We start from the raw sequence: 21,139 nt of genomic DNA on the forward strand, positions 1-21,139 counted from the left end.
TGTAGGGAGGGGGCAGGGCCTCTGGTGAGTTGCTGGTTTCTTTTTCTATATTTTATTTCAGGAAGGGGGCTGTGTGGCCCCCCTTCCCTAGACCCTTTTGGACACCGGGGACCCAATCCCCCTGGGCCTGAGCCATTAAAATATATTGAGGTCGATTATGGCCCCGGAGACCCCATCCCAGGGGCTAGGCCTATATTAATTTTTTTGTTTTTAAACAGGAGGGGGGTCTTGCGGCCCCCCTCCAACCCCAATTTTGGCCCCGGAAACCCCATCTACTAGGGCCTGTCAAAAACTTTTTTATGGTAGGGGGACGTGGCCCCCCTCCTCAGGCCAATTTTCACCCAGGGGACCCAATCCATGGGGGCCCGGCCTTATTTTCATATTTTTTTATTAAATGGGAGGGGCATATTTATATATATGTATGCATATATGTACACATACATATATATATAAATATGAACAAAGATCCGCCAGGCGCTTGCAGCGCCACCAATTTTTGATTCAACTGGTAAAAATGACGATGAATGGAACCCAATTTGGTGCCGAAACAAAGGTGCCTTTATTTGTGCATAATTCTGCTCAGCATGCCGCCATGACGCGTTTCGACTGCCTCCACAGTCTTGATCACATGATGTAATTGCTATGCCACAGGTGGGGTATAAATAGTAAGCATAGAAGGCGGACCATTAATTCCCACCCTCCGCATGTCATAGGTTATTTACAAGGAAACAAAAGAAAGACTAGGGACAAAATGATAGCCCTTAGTCTAAACGATGGAACTCATAATGAGTAAGGATCATACATAATTCACAATAATAATGAAATAAATATGTGCAATATATCGCAATGGTGATAAATATATACATATAAATAAATATAAATATGTAACATCATAGAAACCACACATTGATAAAATCACATAAAAACATATGTTTCCTGGTAAAAAAAACCCTCACTAATAAATCCCAAGTGGGGACCTAAAATAAAGTGCTTATGCAAAGATTTCATGTCCATATGAAAACTTTTTTTCAATATATACCACTAAGTGTGATATATATAAATATGTGTATATATAATAAAAATATATATATATATATATATGTGTGTGTGTGTGTATATATATATACATGTATATTCTATTAACAACCCCCAACCCTTACCCCAAACCCACCTAAACCCTACAAATATCCTTACCACCCAAAACCCCACCCCACCCTAACAATTCCCTTACCACCCAAAGACCCATACCCGCCCAAAACCCTAAAAAATTCCATGCCTCCTTAAGACCCACACCCATCCTAAACCCTACAAATTCCCTTACCACTCCAAAACCCATACCCACCTTAAACCCTAAAAATCCCCTTGCCACCCTAACACCCATACACACCCTAAACCCTGAAAGATCCCTTGCCACCCAAAACCCCAAACCCACCCAAGCCCTAAAAGTTCCCTTATGCATCAAAACACCAAACCCACATTAAAACACAAAAATTCCCTAACCGGCATTACCACGCACATCTTTACCACACAATGGTGTCCCTTTTAGCATTCACCCTGTCGCAACCAGCAGTCAAATAAGCCCTTCCACATCCACTTGTGCCATGCAGCAGTAATAAACTCCTTGGCTTGTATCTCATTCAGCACTCCAAAAAATCCCTACCCTTTCCGCCTTCTTTTATCAAATTTGGTATTCTGTAATGTGTCACATTAGGCACCCTCATTTCTCCTAGTCCTTTCATTCATTTCCTTAAGTCCCAAAACTCCCCTGCGTCCCATGGGGTTATTGATACATCCTCTTTGTGGAGGAAAAATGAGAACACGTGGAGCTAATTGTAAAGTTGTGGTCGTGAAACAGGGAGACATGGATTCATTTTCCCACTAGACCAAATTGTATGGCAGTAGTCAAATCATGGTATTCACATCAGATCATGATTTCCTTGTTTGTTGAAAAGAGGACACACCAGACACACTCTTAAAATGGTTTATGGTCCTAGGCTGTGTTTATCCTAGGATTAAAGGGGGCTGGTGTAACCCAGTCCTTTTAGTTACCTTCAATGCTTTTCAGCTAAAGCCATCTTTCTGATGACACATTGTATAGCAACATGGACATTACACCAATGGGCATTTCACAATCCACAGTTTTGACTACACACAGAGCAGCTTTGGGCTGGTACAAGCACAGCTTACTGATGACACATTGAACAGCAAATGACTGATACTGGTCTATCCTTCTCTTGAAACACAGTACGACAGCTTTCCTATGCTACTTGTAGAGCGTTCTGTACCACAGAGAAAGGGCCTTAATTCAGGGGGAACATTAAGATGAAATTCACTACAGTGGCATTGTGTGTGCGTGTATGTGTGTGTGCGTGTATGTATGCATTTGTGCATGTTTGTGTGTGTGAAAGAGACACATGCGCCCCTGCTGCACACGCTGCTCCTGAGGGTTGTGTGTGAGTGAAGCTTGCAGTGCTCCTGCTCGCGCAGGGCCTGTGCTGTGTTCTTGAATTTTGGCATATCTGTGTTACTACACAAAAGACAAAAATTTCAATATTTCCAATGTTTCTTTTTATAGAAATAACGAGGTCAGAGAATACATGGTTTAAAAATCTAGAACAAAACAAATAGATGACATTTCGAATCATGAATAAAATACAAACCAAGCCCTAATATTGAATGCATATACGCAAGAAATCCCCATGCAAAAATGGCAAATGCTTTGCGTCAAGTCAATGCTGCAGAGAATATTCTCCTAGATGCGCATTGCTTCAAAAATAGAAACTCATTTTAATATTTAACATACAACGGTGCAATGGGATAACATTTTCCATCTGTCGGGTGTGGATTTGAAATAAAATATATTTCACTTACTTCCCAAGTGCACTGGTTAGTAGAACCAATTGATTGTCATCTACTTTTAAAGTTGTAAGTTTTTTTAGGAGTCCTAGAAAGAAAGAACTTCAATTAGTAAAAATAGATAAGACATGCAGCAATCGGCACTTTTTCCTATTTTTGTGAGCAGTGGAAAGAAGTCGTGAACATGACTATTAGTGGATTTAATTAAGTATGTCAGCTTGAACAAAGGAACCATATTTTATTCAGTGAATAATGAGAAAAGGAAAAGCTTGTAGCTCATATGAGTAGCCTCCATAAGTTAAGCAAAGTCTGATTAAGGCTACAGCACAGAACCCCTTCCTAAATGCAAATGCGCAATCAGCACACTCTTTCTAAATAAACTACCTTAGTGGGCCACTTAGCTGTGGAAATATTTACACGGAGACTAGATGTAGCACATTAATATTTTGTGTTCAACAGAGGAGTTCCTTCGTGGTATAGCCATAAATATGATATAGCACTCAACGTCAATGCCCTGGGAAGAAGAAGGCCCGGGTCAGGCCCTTACCTTGGGGCCTATTCACAAAGGCATGTTGGAGTAGTACATCTGTAGTATACCCTTTTAAATACTCTTGCATGCTTTTGTGAATTGTCCACTAAACATCTAAAATGGGAATGAATCAGAATATCACTTTCAGCTCCAGACTGTGCCTCTTTGTGCTTTTACCAGAAGGAAGTTGGAACGTTTCAGGGGCCTATTGAAAAAGGCATTCACTAACACAAAAAAGAGTACTTCTGTAGTACAACTTCCATACCCATAAATGCTGTTGTGAATGGTTTTTGCTCTGCAGTTTTATATAGCGCAAACTTGATCAGAATGTAGCCGAGCGCTTTACATGAGCATAGGTAAATTAAGAGAGAGGTGGCCCACCTAGTTCCAGGGAACAGGGCTCCTAAGACAATTAAGCAGAGAAAAATCCCTGGAAATACATACTATTCATCATTCCTTCTACACACCTTCACCACCCGGACTATATGTTGTCTAACATGGGAGAAAAAGCTATTCAATGCTGCCTACCATCAACAATATGTTTATATTAGCCGTTGAAAGACCTGCTCTTTGTGTTTTTAAGAGACACAATTTCTGATGTGTCTATCACTCTAGTGGGAGGCACTGCAGCCTCAATCTCGTAGCGTGTAGCCTCACGTTCAACGTTTGAACGTGAGGCTACACGCTACACGATCGAGGCTGCGGTGCCTCCGACATGAGTGATAGACACATCAGAAAGTTTACAGAAAATACAACGTGGGTACTATAAGACTCCCGTTTCTCGGTGAAACCACACCAAGTATAACTACAGATTTTAATAAGAAGCCATAAGTATATGGTGGCTAAGGGAAAGATCCTGGCTACTTGTATAAGGAAAAAAAGGACCAGTTGATCATAGAAGAAGAAGTAGTAACCGTGATTAAAGTGTTGGAGGCCTTATATCGATTAAGGACCTTTGGATAGGAGTATCCCTGAATCCTATGAACGTCACGACCTACAGTGATTTACGATACCATTTTTAAATATTATGAATAAAAGTGACCCTGTATTGATATTTGTCTTGAAGAAGGTGGTTGTTGCACAATAATTCAACCCTTCCACCGAAACGCGTCAACGCTCTAAGAATAAGAATACGAATCCAGCTAACAAAGGGAAATTAGATAAGAAAGAGAATTTCTTACTATATATTCCCAAAAAGATCATGTATTGTTATTGGATCACATTGAATTTTTAAACAGATTATTGTCATTTTGCTGTGTGTAGGGTCTTTGCATTTACTGATGTGTTTTGTTGCACTCCTGTGTGACGCAAAGGAATTTGAATTGTATACATTGTGATTGTCTTATTCATTGCTTTATTTTTTTTATTTATTTTATCTGTTTTGTATAATTTTAATATGACAGTGGAGAGCTAAACTCCTTTAAATAAAAAGAAAAATGTTTTTATACACATACTATTTTTCAGTGGTGGGATCATTATTATGTATAATGCATGTTAAAAACACAAAGAGCAGGTGTTTCAATGGCTAATATAAACTTGTTGTTGATGGTAGGCAACATTGAATAGCTTTTTCGTCCAATGTTAGACAACATATAGGCAGGGTGGTGAAGGTGTGTAGAATGAATGATGAATAATATGTATTTCCAGGGATTTTTCTCTGCTTAATCGCTTTACATGAGCACCAGTTGCATTACAGACGGATACATTCATTTTTAGGCCCCAGGAGATTAGGTGATTGCCCCAGAATCACAGGATGTTTGAGCCTCCTGCCAGACTCCAACCTGGTTACCCAGCTTCAAAGTAGGCGACCCTACCAGTTAAGCCACACTCTCTACCAATTGGTCAAATTGAGTTAAGAATACATGAGTAAAGTGTGACAATGCCTTAAACAGAGATAGGTAGGGAAGGTCTATTTATGGTACCCCATGCTGAAGATTGTACCTGGTTAAGAGCGTTTCAATTCTCACAGTTAAAAAAAAGAGTGTTTCAATCTACTAGGATGCTCCCACAATCTCTCTGCATTTTATTACGTTTCCTGCTATCATATATGTGGTCCTTGTCATCACTAGTGTTTTCATTTGTCTTCCTTACAATATCATGTTCTTTTAGTCATCCTCTGTTTTACGTTCTGCTGCCACTCAAGTTTTCAGTCATTTGCTAACCTAGTTCATAACTCCGGTGTCTTTTGTTGATTTTCCCTTTGCAGTGTATTCCTTCCTGCATGCACCAAACTTGACCAATGCGTCCTAATCATCCAAATCCGTACAAAATTCAACAAGATTTTTAAAAATCTTTTGGGGGTTCTCATAGTTTCACATCACTTCTCTTCTTGAGCTATAGCACCCAGAAATATCAATGCAATACAACACCCTCTCAGAAAATCACAAAGCCCTTTGATAATGCTATGTCAGTTCATACTACTACACCTGTGCATGACTAAGATGCTATATTTTGATAGGCCCTTAGCTGGTCAACATCTATCTAGGAGATTCATAGCTGGTACACACAAGAGGCCTCATTACAGTATCAACCCATGTGTCACTGGGCCTTCTTCCTCTAGGAGCTGCCCATGACTATAAGAGTGCTAATGAAGAACTTGAATGTTCACCTAGCTCCCAGAATCTACTTGCACTAGGTGACATGCTGCTAGAAAAGACAGATTAAGAATTGTTAATCCCTTAATGCTCATTTACTTCTGCCTGCTCCACACAAAGGCTTTACATTCAACACCTCCTGTTCCAGTAACATGGTATCCAGAAATGCCTCATGTTTGTCAGGAATATAGAAAGTTATCATTTTAATTTTTCATTAGAGCTCTGTGGGGAACAAATGACAGCATGCTGGTGTTCGAAATACGAGTGTCACTCAGCGTACTAGGCTTTTTTTTACCTTACGGAAGATAAAGGTATTTTATAATTTATAGGAAATATACAGTCATTTTAGCTTTCTGGGGCAATAACCATAATTTTCATGAAAAAATTAAATGCCTTATTTGGTTCATTTACTGCAGTCTCCTCCGTGGGAAATGCTTTGAATTCTACTTTTCCTGTTCCTGCAAAATGACATTCAGATGTTCCTGTCATGAATATAGAATGCTAACGCTCTAGCTGGTAAATACAATTCTATGGTGAAGTTACATTAGAACATTTGAGAATCAAAAGCATTCTAGTTGCTGTTGGAACTGCATGTTTCATTTAAAATGCCAGATGATATTTGTGAATTCATAGAACGTGTCCCCCCCCACATTACATTCTGGACCACTAACCAGAATTTCCACGAGAGAAACATCTTTTCAATCAATGATGGTACATCAAATCCAAAAAGAGTATCAGTATTTTTCACAGGGTGATATCACCCAGCCACGGCTGGTAGTAGGTGTAACTGCAGGTCGGTGACTTAGGGAGGGGGAGGGGCAGGGTGGGGAATGTAATGTATGGATTACGGACTTTAACAGGTAAGTACACATATAAATTAATGAAACGAATTTCGTTGTGTGCACTGCATCACCAAATGCGATGCAGTGCGCGCAACGAAATTCATTTTATTTATTTATATGTTTACTTACCTGTTAAAGTCCGTAATCCATACATTACAACCCCCCACCCTGCCCCTCCCCCTCCCAACGTCCCTGCAGTTACACCTACCACCGGCCGTGGCGGATATCACCTTCAAACTCACCACAATTTTAAAAAAAAATATTTGACACCCTTATGGACTATATATTTTGTGGCTAAAATATGTTATTATATTAATATTTCTGTGCTCTTTTTATGTGACCCTGTCACAAAAAAGCATTTCAATAAGACAAAAAACGATGAAGCCTTTAGCATACAAAAAATCCAACATGCATCTTTTAACCATCCCCTTAGTGACTGCAAAAACACACCATTTAACAAACTATTTATTTTGTGAATATCACCCCAATGTTTAAAGGGCTGCTTTACAATGACAATATGATCCAAGGGGGAGGGCACTCCCAGGTACGGATTGGCCAGGCTGAAGTAGGGCACTTGGCTTTGCCTTGGCCTATCTAACTCCACCCTGGTTAAGAACTACCAGGCAGTACCATCCACTTGCATATTATTGCTTTATTATTGACAACTTATGTATATGTAAAATGTGGTCTTGCCTAAAGTATGTATTAATTATGAAGGTGATTCACGAAAGCATTGATGAGTATGGGATGGTGTACTACAGGAGTATTAATTTACATGCTTTCACGTGCCTTTGTCAAGAAACTCCAAAGCATCCAACTCTCTATCAATAGGAGAGCAAAGAGGGCAAAGGCCTTTCAATTTATCCTAACTGTATATGAAAATTCTTATTTTGTTCTCATTTTAGAAGTTTCGGGCCAACTCACAAAGGCATGTAAGAGTATCTAAAAAAGGACAACAGGAGTATTTATCTATGTAGTTCAAAATGCCATTGTGAATAGACCTCTATATATTTGTCTAACACATTGAATATATATATATATATATATATATATATATATATATATATATATATATATATATATATATATATATATATATATATATATATATATATATATATATATATATATATATATTTCCTTAACAGACCAGTCATACTTTTAATCGGACAAAAATTGTTCAGTAAATCAATTAAAAACAAACAATTCATTCATGTTATATGATGAACTAAAAACGAATTTAAACCTAGAAATAGTCTGCTATAAAACCAATGCAAGATAGGTGTATTCATTGTATGTCTTCATTCGTTCGGTGTTCTTAAAAAAACTAAAGTAACACATTTGCCTATAGGGCTACAGAACAGTCCATACAATTAAATAAGACAATAAAACCTGCGTACAACTTAGGAATCCAAGCAACAATTCAGATGTATGGTTACTATCCTGTATTGGATATTTGTTCTTACTAAGAGCCGCTGCCCTTATTTGTGATATTCTACTTAAAATAAGCAACTGACCCAATATCAATGCCATTATTTAACCAAAAAGTGCATGCACAAATTATCAGCCAAGTCTACGCACATGATAAATGCTTTTAAAGAATGTGAGTTTATAGACTGTTGATCAGATAATCATCCCATCAGATCCTCATAGCACCTGTATGGTGCTCTAGATTAGTAAGAAGGTAATGCAGAGACTCAACAATAAGAGGAAGATAGTGGCTAGCCCTTTTGTGCCCTTGACATTTTCATAGCTATTTCAGACATCAGGATTCATAAGGCAGTGGCAGGAACAGAAAAAAAATATGTTTCACATGCTATGTTTACCGTAGGTAGTTTTCACTCCATTGCACTCATCTAGCCCCTCAGTAGCACATATAAACCGTTTATAATGGGTAATGTGTGAGCAAAGGGCTAACCGTGTGATGTCACTGTGGGGCAAAGGTTGCCTGATGGCCACTCTATTGCATCTGGCCTTTTGGTGTACCTATGTTCGTGTCCAGACTTGAGTGCTTTTTGATTCAAATAAAAAAATACATTATTTTAGCTGTCTCCACTCACCATCAACCTTTACTATTTTGTTCAGAAATAATATTGCAAAACTAGTCCATTTGAAAAGATTGTTCAACAAAAACACACACATAACCCAATTTAAAGCCTGAAACTGATAGCAATAATTTCAGCCTAGGCATCTAAGAATTAACAAACAAATATATAAAATATAGATTTACGAATTATTTCTACTTTTGAGTGTATCTTACAGCATCAACCGTTCAGCCTTAGCTGGCTACCAAGAGGTGGAAACATCTCACTTCAAAAGGCCTTTTTAGTGTATAGCGAGTGAGCGATTGATGTAGAAGGCAAATTTGCATTGCTGAAAATCGCATCTTTCCGGACAAAAACTGTTGTACATTCTTATGAGCATAAGACATTTTTGTGTCCAACATATGAGGGCAGGATCCAGCAATGTCTGCCCCCTGTAATAGAGCAAATCTATTTCTCGTTTCACGATCCTAATTGAGAATGTGATGGGAAATTTAGTGCCCTGCTGGCCAGTAAAATAAATATAGCTCACTGGTTTGCAAATGAGGCTGACTGACCAGGATGAATTTATTGAGAACAAGTTGGTGCATGAAGGGATCAAACATATAATGAAATAACGGAAATCCATAAAGCACAAACATGTACTAAAACAAACAACAGTATGGTACAAAAATATTAATTGATTAGAATTCTATCATGCATTTTTAAGACTTGACAAAGGACATTTTGGGATTTTGCAGGCTGCATTCGTTGAAATTAATACAACTTTTTCAAACTCTTCCTGGAAAGCAAGGCATATTGGGAGGCTATATTAGAACTCATTAAGGGTTGTAGATGCAAATGACAGCCAGATCATGCAGTGAACATTCGCTTCCCCATAATGTACTAAATGTAAAAAGCTGATGAATTAAATTCGGACAATAATACAGTTTTTTTCCCAAGATAATCTAACAAAATGCATTATTAAGATTACAACCTTAGTGGTGATCCATGGTTTCATTCAGATCTTCAGCAATATCATACATGACGAAAGTCATTGCGGTAACACTCAATCAAAGCAGCACATTACTTATCACAGTTGTGTGACTTCAGTAACTCTACCGATAGGTTGTGGTAGACTCAGTCCATTCCCTTTATTCGGATGTGGCTAGCCATAAAATCGTGAAAGACGTGCAAAAATAGCAGTAAAATACATACAAGTCATTAAAATATACAAGTAAAATCATCCGGTTTGGGATATTAATGACCAGCCGTCCGGATGAAAACAGACTGGAATGAATAACATTAAAACAGAGTCTAGTACTGATTAATCAATGCCCTGAAATTCATCTAAAATCATTGCTCTCCTAAAGCGGACTGCAGCTTTAAGAAACAGAATCATGTAACTACATGTTTCGTCATCTGGCAGTGGCAATAAACAATTATGTGCTTGCATACAAAGCAGTACATTCCTGAACTTCAAAAATGGTTTGAGGAATTTTTTGATATACATTTTATAATATTCACAGAATAAGAGGAAATGTACCATAGTTTGTTTATGCATGTTAGTACATGGGCATTCTCTTAAATTGAGCTGGGGTTGGTGTCCAGCCTGAGAAAAAGAAAATATTTTATAATACCAGCCTGGAAGCTGAAGAATAAAAGACTATCCCAACTCTTATTAGTGTTCTGAAGGTAAATGGTTGAGATAGCCCCTGGATTAAGATATAAATGATGCCTAACACTTGATTTTTGTTTTTCGGCTCTCATCCTCTCTACTTTGGCTCGTTTAAGCACCATGACTTGCACTTGCTTTCTGACAGAGGCTGCTCACAGCGTTCTATCTAAAAATATATCAGCCAATCCAATGGCTTCCAGAGATTTTTGGACGGGCGCTAGCCAGGGGATCAAAAGACCCCAATCGGAAGCCAAGCAGTCTAAAACTATCTCTCTAGTCCAATTTGCTTCTTCTGAGCTCCAGATAGAAAGCCACATGCGGACTGGCGGCTATGGATAAAGTCGCTTAGAAGTCGAAACCTAGTTAATTGTGGCAAATAAATCTGGAGGTTGTCACAGGGGCTGACAGTACTCTCTGACAAAATCGATTTTCCTCCCTTTGAAGGGTGGCTGAGCCACCCAGGCCCCATACGCCTGACCCATAAGTTGCTATAGGAAAACATTGTGCTGAAAATATTTGCAAGAGAGGTGTGAGAACCTTCTCTCCCTTAGGTAATGTGAGACTTAGCAGTCAGCCAACAGCCCTGGAAAACTTGGTCCTAATTTGTGCAATATGCAGGGCATGTCCTTATATGAGCTGAAAGTGACCCCCAGGTAAGCGAAGGGACTGGTGTTTAATAGCACTTCCTTGCCCTCTGTAATAGTTAAGGGTTGCATGCGCTTTGGGACACAATTCATTATAAAAGACTGAGTAAAATTAGTTGTTAAATCCATATTGTCCATAAAATTTACAAAGGAGTGCACTAGATGATGCAAGGCTTTGGGGGTTCAAGCAATTAATACTGTGTCATCCACATACCCGTATACTGGTAGGGGGGCACCAGTCACCATGGGCTTGTCTGGGGTGCACTTACTAAGCCCCTTACCAAGATCATTTATTTACAAAAAAGAAGTGAGGCTAAAATGCACCCCTGGCGAACCTCCCGACCAATACAAAATTCATCAGTGACTTCTTCTTTGTTCCCAAACCTTACTCGTGCCTTTGGGTCCGTAGGGAAGGAAACTAACAAGTGAACTAGGGATGGATCCATTTGCAAATTAATGAGAGATTACCTCATCGTAGCTGGATTAACACAATCAAAGGCCATTGTCAGATCAATACAGGCGAGATATAGTGTAGACTGCTTGGCCACCGTATATATTTTCCAATGATCAGGTTTAAGTTGAGGCATTTATCAACCGTCCCTATACCACTGCAGAACCCAACCTAATACTCTATTATACATGACTCTGCCTAAAATTGTGGCTGGTATATCTAACAGGGAACTTAGGTGGTAACATTTAGGCTCCTCCCTGTTTCCCTTTTTAAAGATCGGGACTATGATTGAGGAAGCTCCGGAGCAGGGGGATCAGTGACCTGTTCAGGCTGTTATAAACGTTGGTCAAAAGTGGGGCCCAAAGATCCATGTTACACTTAATAATGTCAATCAGGAAAACACCCGCCCGTGTGCTTTCCCTCCCGCACTCTCCTCTATGGGGGCCTTTACTTCATGTGAAGAAATGGATGGGAATGATAGAGCCTCCCCAACCTATAGCTGCAAATCAACCAAACTAGCGTCAGAATAAATGTTTCCAAAGTGTGCCATCCAGTCCTCCCCATTTATGTGACCACTAACTGCTGATCCACCTTGATCTAGGGAAAGCATACAAGAGACAGCCTTCTAGAATGTCTTCCTATCGTTTTTGCTGGCAGTGTCACTTAGAAGAGACCACCCATGGGAGATTACTTCTGTACTACTACTTATAGTTAATTTATAGGCTTTGCGATGAGTGGATACTAAGTTATGATCATGGGGCTGTGTGTTTAAAGCTCTTCGAAGGATTCAGTTTGCTCGTGAACAGCTGTGATCAAACCATTGAGGGCAGCTGGACTGTGGTCTGACAGGTTTAGAGAGAGAGAGAGTCTTATGCTCCCACAGAGAGCAGCAAAGGAGATTACTTTTGCTTTGTCAGTATCGTTCTCTCGTAGGCAGCCCAAAACCATCAGCAGGTTGGCAGCTAGTAGCACATTGAGGAACTTAGATCGATCTGGCAGCTTCCAGCATAACCTGAGGCTGTCAGGAGATGCAGGTAAGTTTCCAGGAGCTGGCATCTCTTGGTAACTCTCCCTATACGGTGCCTTCAGTGTTATTTTGATTGGATTGTGATCCCCATAGTCATTACTTTACTTTATCGTACAATCCTTATTTTAGCAGTAAAGTACTGACATGTTAATGGGATAATCATGACTGAAGCTCTACAGACCATTGTAGTTGGTAAAATACCCAAACACCTATTCTTAGCAAAGGAGTAACATTTGATTAAGTCTATTGGCCCACGAAAACGATTATGGAAGCATACAGCCAAAGTAACATAGACTTTATGATAAGTATGTACCTGAATTAAATATCAACAAAATGTGAAGGGCAGCTTTTGCAACTACATCAAAATCCCAGGATAAGTTAAACGATGTTCCTTACCCAACAGTTTATACTGCTATCTCAGAGAAGAATATTTCTATAGGATGCAGAAAAGTAACGCCGGCTTATCTTGTAAGATGAGATGGGTCGTTGGTTTACTCCTCACATTCTAGTTAGATCATACTTACTTTGATAAGTGAGTTCTGTAAGATGCACTCTAATGTAGGACATGCCACTTCACTGTACTAATTGCCACTCCACTGTACAAAAAGCCACTTCACTCTACAACAGCCCACACCACTGTATGATACTCCATGACAATCCACTCTACCACACGCCATTGCACTCTAGGACATGCCACTCCACTCAACAACATGCCACTCCAGTCTACCTCACGCTTCTCCACTCTACGACATGCTACTCTCTGGCATCCCACTTCAGTCTACTCCACTCCAAACTACGCCCCTCCACTCTAAGACACGGTATGACACAAAGCTACAGCATGCCATTCCAATCTACTGTACAACATGCTGCTACACTCTGTTACCCCACAACTCTCCACCCTCCACTGTATGCCACTCTAGTACACTCGATGAAACTCTACAACATGTGACTCCACTCTATGACACCCCACTCAACGCTGTAACACCCCACTCCACTCTACGACACGCAGCTTCAGTCTACAGCATGCCACTCCATGATACTCCAAACCACTCCACTCTATGACACGCCACTCCACTCTACTACACACCACGCCACTATATGACATGCTGCTCCACTATTTGACATGCCACTCCACTGTATGACATGCCACTCAACTATATGAAATGCCACTCCATTCTACTCCAATTCACTGTACGCCACGGTATACTACTCTGCTCAACACTCTATGCTCCTTGACTCTACGACATCATACTCCCCACTATGCCAATATGTGACATTGTACTACACTCTTTGCCCCCCTATGACACTCTACTCCGCAGGGCAACACTCTATACAATTCGTTCTATGAGACTTCATGTCACTTTACTTCAGTCTACTCTATGAAACAGTACACCACTATACTCCACTGCACTACACAAGTCCCCTCGATGCCACAACACTCTACACCACTGTATGCCACTTCACTGTATGACACTCAATGCCACTCTACTCGAACACACTGTACAACATGTCAGTCCACTCTACACCACTTCACTCTACTCCACTCTAACCCACTCGACTCTACGTCACTCTACGCCACTCTGCTCTACACCATTCCACACTATCCCACTGCACTCTACAGAATTTCACTCTATGCCACTCGACTGTACACTACTACTGTGTACGCCACTACACTATATGCAACTCCACTATACTCCACTCCACTCTTCACCACTCTATGCCCCTCCACTCTTCCCTATTCCACTCTACACCGCTCCAAGGTACGCCACGCCACTCTATGCAATTCCACTGTATGCCACTACAATCTATGCTATTCCACTCTGTACCAGTCCACTGTACGCCATTCTATGCTGTGCCACTGCACTCTAAACTATTCCACTGTACTCTATTCCACTCTACACAACTTGACTCTATGACACTCTATACCTCTGCACTGTATGGCCGGTCACTGAACACTATTCAATACTATCCCACTCCACTCTACGCCACTCCACTCATGCTACTCTGCACCACTTTACTCTATGCAATTCTACACTATGCCATTACAATCTACGCAACTTCACTCAAAGCCACTCCAAGCCATTACACTGTACTCCACTCCATTCTCTGTCACTCCATGCCACTCCACCCCATGTCACTCCACACTACGCTATTCTACTCTACACCACTCTATTGCACTCCACTGTACACCACTATAATATGTGCAACTCCACTCCACATCGCTCTGCACCATGCTATTCACTCTAGGCTACTCAACTCTATGCCACTCTACTCCACTCCACGCTATGGTGCTCCATTCAACGCCACTCCACTCTACAACACTCCAATCTATGCTCCTGCACTATACACCATTGCACTATACAACCCTAAACTGCACAACACTGTACACCACTCCACTCTATGCTATTTTACTCTACGCCATTCTACTCTATGCTATTCTAGTATGTGCCACTTGACTGTACGCCACTTGACTGTTAGCCACTCCACTGTACGCCACTAAACTATACACTATTCCACTCTATGCCACTCCACTTTTTCCTTTTCCACTCTACGCCACTCCACTCTACACCAGTCCAAGCTAAGCTATTCAATTCTATGCCACTCCATTCTACACCACTCTACTGAATGCCAGCCCACTCTGCAACACTCCACTCTACATCACTCCATTCAACACTACATTTACGCTAGCTTACACAGACCTTTTGTTCGAAGAGAGCCCACTTTGAATTCCTTGTAGGCACTTTAGTGCCGTTTTGGGAGTTGCCTGGCTACCTGATTAGATTTGAGCGCCATCTTGTAGCGGGTTTGTACCTGAATTTTCATGTTTTTATGATTTATTCATTCACACTATTCTTTTAATTTGATTTTGTTTTACTATTATGGTCCTTCTTCAGTGGGCCTGCCACTGGACTAAGGTGTTGCTGGACCCCAGTTTGCACTTTCTTTTACCTACCTGCTTGCAATGTCCAAGGCTTTTCGGAGGTTTGGCCATGCCCACTAGGTTATGCCCCTTCAGCCTAGTGGGCTATTTAAAGAATATGTCAGCATGTCCGCTCAGCAGTCGCATGCAATGGGCACGTCAAGCGCGTCTGCGCCCGTCCGTGCCTGGACAGTGCTCAGCGCCACAACGCCTGCTCGATTCACTCCTAAAAAGCCGCACTCTGTGATTTATGCGAAGGAAGAACTTCTGGCATTCAACAAGGCAGGTAAGAAGAGCAACAGCTCTACACTTGAGCCCTGTTCTTGTCCTTTAGAGTGCACCACCTGTGGACATCTTTCTGCTATGATGGTTTATAAGCAAATTGGCAGGATAAATCTCAGGGCACCCAAACCTCATGGATACCTAAATGCTTTTGCTATGCTTTGGTAAATGCACAACCATTAGTCAAACATAGACTCGAGTTGTGGAGATGGTGACCTCGCACAGATTTGATATAGTATTTATCACCAAAACTTGGGCAAACCAGGCATCCGTCCCAGACCTGGTGCAAGCAATCCTAGCAGGATACTTAATTCACAGAGCGAATAGAATGGAGAAAGGAGGTGGGGGACTGGCTATTCTCTATAAGAACAACTTGGTGGTATTAGGGTCCCCAGCGAGCACCGACTTGGAATGCGAAGTACTTTCGTTTCAAACTGAACTTACTATTACCTACACTTTTAGAGGTATCCTGATCTATCGCCCTCCTGGTCCATGAAACCCATTCATTTACAATATAAGCCTTTCATTGAATCTAGTATTGATGCTTCAGATTTTTCGGTTGTAGGAGATTTTAAATTTCATTTAGAAAAATAGAATGAAGGCAATACAGCATCTTTGGTCAATTTTATAGACAACTTTGATTTAAATCAACTGGTGAAGCACCCTACATACGAAGCAGGCCATACTTTAGATGGCATCTTCACAAACAATTTGGCAATAAAAGTAATTGAGGAATTACCATTACTGTGGCCAGACCAAAAGGCAGTACCTTTAAGCATTAGCATAGGGCGACCTCAAGAAAGATCCACCAATTTATTACCTGCTTTTGAAGGTCGGGTCTTGAAGACTATCGATCCTGTTAAGTTTGAATCCTGTTAGTAAACACTACACCAAGTTTTATCTCGGATGTAGAATTGGCTGTTTCTTCATACTATTCTTGGATCAAGTCCATGGTTGACTTCCTACCCACCATAAAAATGATCTCCCAGCGATGAAAAACCCCTTTAGAACAATGGTTCACAGACAAGCTTAGATTGCAACAGCAGCTTTGCAGAAAAAAAGAACAACAGCTAAGATCCAGATATGACCTAGTCCACAGTACTCAGGAGCTATAACAGATTATAAAAAACTGATTTTGGAAGAGAAAAAAAAGTATTTTACTGAAAAGATAGCCCACTCAAAAATTTCGAATGAAGAGCTATTCCTCACAGTGAATTTTAGAAAAAACACCTGAACTCATATGTAATAATGGCGGTCAGATCATTTGTAACGTTTTAGCTAAGTTCTTCCAGGGAAAAGTGGAAGATGTATTTAATTATTTTATCAACAAGAGTCTTAATTACACAGTAGATCAAACAATTCTTGAAAGTCAGATATTAAAGGATGGGAGAAGTTTTCCCCTTTGAGAATAGAACATACACAAGCTAATTCTTACATCTACCTCACGTTTTTCTTTTTCTTTTTTTTGTGGAGTTTTATATAGCGCAAACTAGACTTTGAGGTATCAGAGCATTTTACATAAGCACCAGTTATGTTACAGATGGACACATTCATTTTTATTAGGCACAGGGTGATTAAGTGACTTGCCCAGAATCACAGAATGTTGAGCATCCCAGCCGAGACTCAAACCCTGTTCCCCAACTCCGAGGTCGACTGCCCAAGCCGTTAGGCCACATTCTCTCCCCGAGTTCACCATTAGACCCATGCTTGCCCAGAATGGTACACCTGGCACCTAAAATTACAAGTGAGCAGCTGACTACTTTGTTCAATGAAATTATTCGAAAAGGCCATTTTCCATGGAACTGGAAGATGGCCTCTATACTTCCTCTGCTAAAAACAACAAATCTGGATGTGCAGTAGCCCAGTAACTATAGACCCATTTCCAGGTTACAATTTCCGGCTAAGGTCTTAGAAAAAGCATTGAGCGTCCAGCTAGCCACTTTTATAAAAGCCAATGAATTAATGGATCCAACACAATTTGGGTTTTGTGAAGCACATAGCACGGAAACAGCTCTCATAACAGCTTCTGAAGTATTAAGAGGCATTCTAGATTCGGGAGAGTAGGCTGTTCGGATTTCATTAGACCTTTCAGTGGCCTTCGACACTGTTGATCATAACATTCTCGCTAACCGTCTCTTGGAATCTGGAACTAAAGGCCAAGCTCTTAAAATTCTTAAATCATTTTTATCAGATAGAGTCCAATTTGTTCATATAGGAGTATGCTCCTCTGAACAGTTTAGGCTGCCATGCGGTGTACCACAGGGTTCCTCTTTGACCCTTACTATGTTTAATTCGTACATAACACCACTGGCCAAACTTATTAGGTCCTTTGGCTTTTCAGTTTTCTTATATGCTGATGACACACAGTTAATTGTTTCAGTGTCCAGCAACGTAAAAGAAACAGCCGACGACCTTAAGTAATACATGACCCAGATTAATAAATGGATGAAAAGTTGAACGCAGGGAAAACTGAGGTGCTTTTACTGGGCAATGATCCAGACTTTTGGTCTTCTAACTGTGGCTGAAGAAGCTATGTTCTCTCCCTTCACCTTTGACAAAGGTGAGGAATTTAGGGATAATTTTCGATGACAGATTAGCTTCCAAGGAACAGATTAAAGCTCTAACTTCAGCAGTGTTTTTTCTTTTCAAACTTATTAGGAAAATACGTCCCTTCATCCCTAGGGATTTGCAAAAAACAGTTGTGTCTGCCTTGGCAAGATTGGACTATGGCAATGCATAATATTTAAACATTCAAAAAGGACTCCTAAAGAAATTGCAGGTCTTACAGAAAGCAGTGGCACAACTGCTTTTGGATATTCTCAAGCATCAATCAGCATTGCAAGGTCTAATCAAACTGCATTGGCGGCTCCCAGTTGCTAAAACAATCAAATTAAAATCCCTTTGCCTAGCTCATAAAGCACTGCACAAGTTAGGCCCGGACTACTTCAAATAAGCAGTTTGTCTGGTACATTCCAAAAAGAAATCTTCGATCATCTGCTAACAAACATTTGGTGATCCCCAGAACCAAGAGAGCACATTGGGGAGGGAGGAGTTTCATAGCAGGAACAGCCAAGCTATGGAACATGCTACCTTTAATTTTAAAAAACAGTCCCAATTTAATCTCTTTCAGGAAACTATTGAAAACCTGGCTCTTTGGAAATCATTTATAGATCACTACAAACCAGCAATAGTTTGTTCTATAAGTAGCACCAAGACACCTCAGGACATTCGAGCGCTATAGAAAAATAAAAAAATAAAATAAAAATAAAATATTCCACTCTACAATACTCCACTAATGGTCCCGCTATGCCACTGCCCTATACACCACTTCACTATATGCCCCTACACTGTACAACACTGTACACTGCTCCACTCCATGGTATTCAACTCTATGCCAATTCACAATACGCCACTCCACTTCACGCTATTTGACTGTACTATACATAACTATTCACCACTTCTCTCTATGGTATTCCACTCTACGCCACTCCACTATACATAACTCCACTGTAGGCTATTCCACAGTACACTATTCCACTATATGCCACTCCACTGTATACCACTCTACTGTACACCACTCCACTCTAACCTACTTAAAATTCCAAGATGTACCACTGTATGACACCACACTCTACAACACTCTACTCCACTATACGCTATCACAGTCTACTTAATGATAACTCCACTCTACGTTTAAAACACTTCTTTTATTATAAAAATAGAAGTGACTGAAATTCAATGAAAAAGACAAAGGCAAAGATTAGATATATTTAGAGAAACATTATTTATTCTTCCTATACAAATCAAATTTACCCAAAACAAACATTTGAAATTCTAAAGTTAGTTACACTTTAAATTTATGATTAACACACCACCTTCAAATTACTCTAATTTTATTTATTCTTTTAATAGAAATCAAACCTAAACTAAACAAATATTAGAAATTCTAAAGTTATAGATATACCTTTAATTTAAAATTTACACACCACCTTCACATTACCATGACTTGTGCACCTCTGTAAATACTGTCAACCTGCTAGCCAGAGTAAATTAACTATAACTCGCCACTGTACAATCACAATGTTTCATAAACAATTTCATTGCACTTCACGAGTCTTATTAAGAATTCTATTCTTTATCATGCTAAAAGTGATGTAATATAAAAGGGTATAAGCAGTGCAAGGAGAAGGTGTGAGTTATAGTTAATGTACTCTGGTTAGCAAGTTGACAACAGTGTGCACGGAGGTGCACGAGTAATAGTGAGGATAATATTGATTTGCTCCTTTGGATGAAAAGATAGCAGTGATTGGATACACAGTGCAGAAAATACAATTTAGAGATAGAGAAACATTATAGAAAGTTTACATTGCTAAATGTGGTGACAATGTATTGGGTTGGTGGCATCAAGGAGATAGGAGTATTACCTTAAGTCCTGACACTGGTCATCAAATTTTCCTATTGTCTAGTACTAAATGATGCTGGATTTTCGGGAATTATTTGACAGCACTAAGGATTATTGAAGGGTTTTGAGCAAAAGATTATTTTGAAAAATGCCAATCCATCTGTGCATAAGGTAAGAAATGTACTCAATTTAATGTTAGATCCTTTGGAAGAAGAATTACCGAAGATGATGGAGCTAGAGGTGATAGAGGAGATCAAGTCATCAAAGTAGTTGGCACTAGTGGTTTTGGCTCTGAAGGACGGTAATACAAAAAAAATAAGGATGTGCGTAGATTTGAGAGATTTGAACAAGCATATTTAGTTAGAATGCCATCCTTTACCTTACATTTCGAGACCATTTCCATGCTTTAGGGGGATGTGTTTTTAGTGTGATAGATTTGTCCTCAGTATACCATCACATGCCGCTGCTTGTTGATTCAAGGTACCTCAATTCATTTCTTACACCATTGGATGTGTACAGATTCAAGCAGATGCATTTTGGACTAGCCTCCACAGCTGCATATATTCAGAGGGTTATAAAAATAGCAGTGAAAGGAGTTCTAAATGTACTTTTCTTCTTTTGGTCTCTGGAAATGAGGAGGTCGAACATGATGCACTTTTGAGACAGGTTTTGCAGAGACTGTGCGATGCTGGGCTATCTTTAAAAAAAGGTAAGCGTAGATTTGGGGTGACATCAGTTGAGTATTTAGATCAGAAGGTATCAAACTCAAATTAGAGTTTGCAAAAGCATTGCACAGGCCCCAGTATCTACAGATTGTTATCAGGTGCAATCTTTTTTAGGACTGGGTAAAATTTGTTCCAAATTCATACAGACCCTTGCTTGTGTAGCTAACC

At 40.0% G+C, this 21,139-nt stretch overlaps 1 protein-coding gene across 1 annotated transcript in view; it reads right to left on the minus strand.

Moving 5' to 3' along the window:
* LRRC7 (leucine rich repeat containing 7) overlaps positions 1 to 21,139 on the minus strand; it is a 2,053,453-nt gene that overhangs the window by 714,991 nt on the left and 1,317,323 nt on the right. Inside the window, exon 12 of the mRNA XM_078668793.1 lies at positions 2,872 to 2,944. Within this exon, the coding sequence (XP_078524919.1) occupies positions 2,872 to 2,944 (73 nt within the window). The remainder of the gene's footprint in view (positions 1 to 2,871; positions 2,945 to 21,139) is intronic.

This window comes from Lissotriton helveticus, chromosome 1_2 (assembly GCF_964261635.1).
Source record: "Lissotriton helveticus chromosome 1_2, aLisHel1.1, whole genome shotgun sequence".
Taxonomy (NCBI): Eukaryota; Metazoa; Chordata; class Amphibia; order Caudata; family Salamandridae; genus Lissotriton; species Lissotriton helveticus.